We start from the raw sequence: 1,575 nt of genomic DNA, 5'->3' as shown, positions 1-1,575 counted from the left end.
CATCACAGATACCGGAATGAGATACTCCCAAACAAATATCATTGTTCCAACAATAGACTGGAATATTGGCCCAAACGAGGGGTTATCATTTATGCAAGTACCCTTATGGCGATCATAGTCGAATTGGAATGTCACTAACACCATCTGTGACAACGGCGCTAGGATCCACGAGATGTAAACACATTTCTTAGAGTGAGCTTTTGTAAACTTGGCTTTATAAACCATTGGCTTTACAACCGCCATGTAACGTTCGTAAGCGAGGATTGTGAGATTATATGTTGATAAAGAGAACGTGATGAAAAGAATCGAATACGAGTAGATGAACCGACAATAAACGTTGCCAACTATAGCAGAATTCTGCGGGGGTGGTACACTGAAAAGGCCGCACAAAGTTACGGGAATAATGAGGAAAGACGCTACAAGATCGTTGACAGCTTGCGAGCAAATGAGGTGCAAAGAGGCAGCACGGTTGTTCGTTGGCAACCTCTCAATAATGCTGATCACTAATGCATTACCAACGATACCGAAAGTGCCAATCAAGCTGAAAGTCGCACACAATAATATAGTGGACGTATTTCCTGGAGGAAGTGGTGTTGCTAAGGTATCATTCCAGGTGGCTATTCTCGTTTTGTCCATCACGAATGCTCAATATAGGCCCTTAGATGTACCTAATAGGTAAAAATATAAACAATTGCACATTATTAGGTAAAAAAAAAATCAACCCAATTTTTGGCATCTGTGTATTCCAATTTTTACACTATGTTCTATTCGATTTATATCGCTGTTTTGTTAAAATATGTCTTCCATTTGTTCTGTAAGTTTCACAACTTAATAACATTGATTCATTTTCTCATAAATCATAATCAAATCAATTATACAGACTTTTAATAAACTTTATAAATAATAATATTAATGGAACAAAAGTAATCAAAGTTCAAAATGAAACATTCCGGTTTTGATTTCTATTCTTTCAAGACTGCGTTTCAAGCGCACAGAGGGACTGGCCCCCCCCCCAATACCACGGTCAAGTAGTTAAACACCACTTAAAACCACCTTATTTTTGCGAGTTAGCGCCCCTCAACTTATCATCAATCCCCCACTTCACCTCCACGCCCATCATCATCATCAGCACCCTACTTTAAGACTCCATACGCCACTGCCCTGTAGTATGCGCTATACAAATATTTAGCCAATACCATTACTGATTTTTGATAATATACTGGTTTTGTATAGTTCGCCATAATTCATCAAATATCCTTGGGCCCCACCGGGGGCCCTAGGCGCCCCCTGGCCCCCAGCCAAGTGAGACTCGATTCGCTCCACTAGCCACTCCCCCCCCCCCGGGCAAGTCCTGGCGAGCAGGCCCGTAGCGTGACTCAATGTGCACTCTAAGCACCTTAAAAGACTGCCTGTTATCGAAAACATTAACATCTGCGACTCCTCGATTGTTCCATCTTTAGCGGTTGAAATTGGTGTAGTTTTCGATTCTAATATGACAATGTGTAATCATATTAGTACGGCAGCTTAGGGCCATATTTGGACTTAATGTGGACGTTCCGGACAAAAGCACCAATT

At 41.3% G+C, this 1,575-nt stretch overlaps 1 protein-coding gene across 1 annotated transcript; it reads right to left on the bottom strand.

Annotated features, from left to right (window-relative positions):
* Positions 1-12: 12 nt before the first annotated feature.
* LOC117106969 (trace amine-associated receptor 7e-like) lies at positions 13-636 on the bottom strand (the record flags this gene model as incomplete). The annotated part of the gene is made up of 1 exon (XM_033248484.1): positions 13-636. A coding segment is annotated over exon 1 (624 nt), but the record flags the coding sequence as incomplete, so codon positions are not given.
* Between the last annotated feature and the right edge of the window lie 939 nt (positions 637-1,575).

Source organism: Anneissia japonica, unplaced genomic scaffold (genome assembly GCF_011630105.1).
Source record: "Anneissia japonica isolate Jap-2015-1 unplaced genomic scaffold, ASM1163010v1 scaffold9398_len1575_cov226, whole genome shotgun sequence".
NCBI lineage: Eukaryota > Metazoa > Echinodermata > Crinoidea > Comatulida > Comatulidae > Anneissia > Anneissia japonica.
Note: the sequence above shows the minus strand (reverse complement) of the source record. Positions and strands in the feature narration are given on the sequence as shown.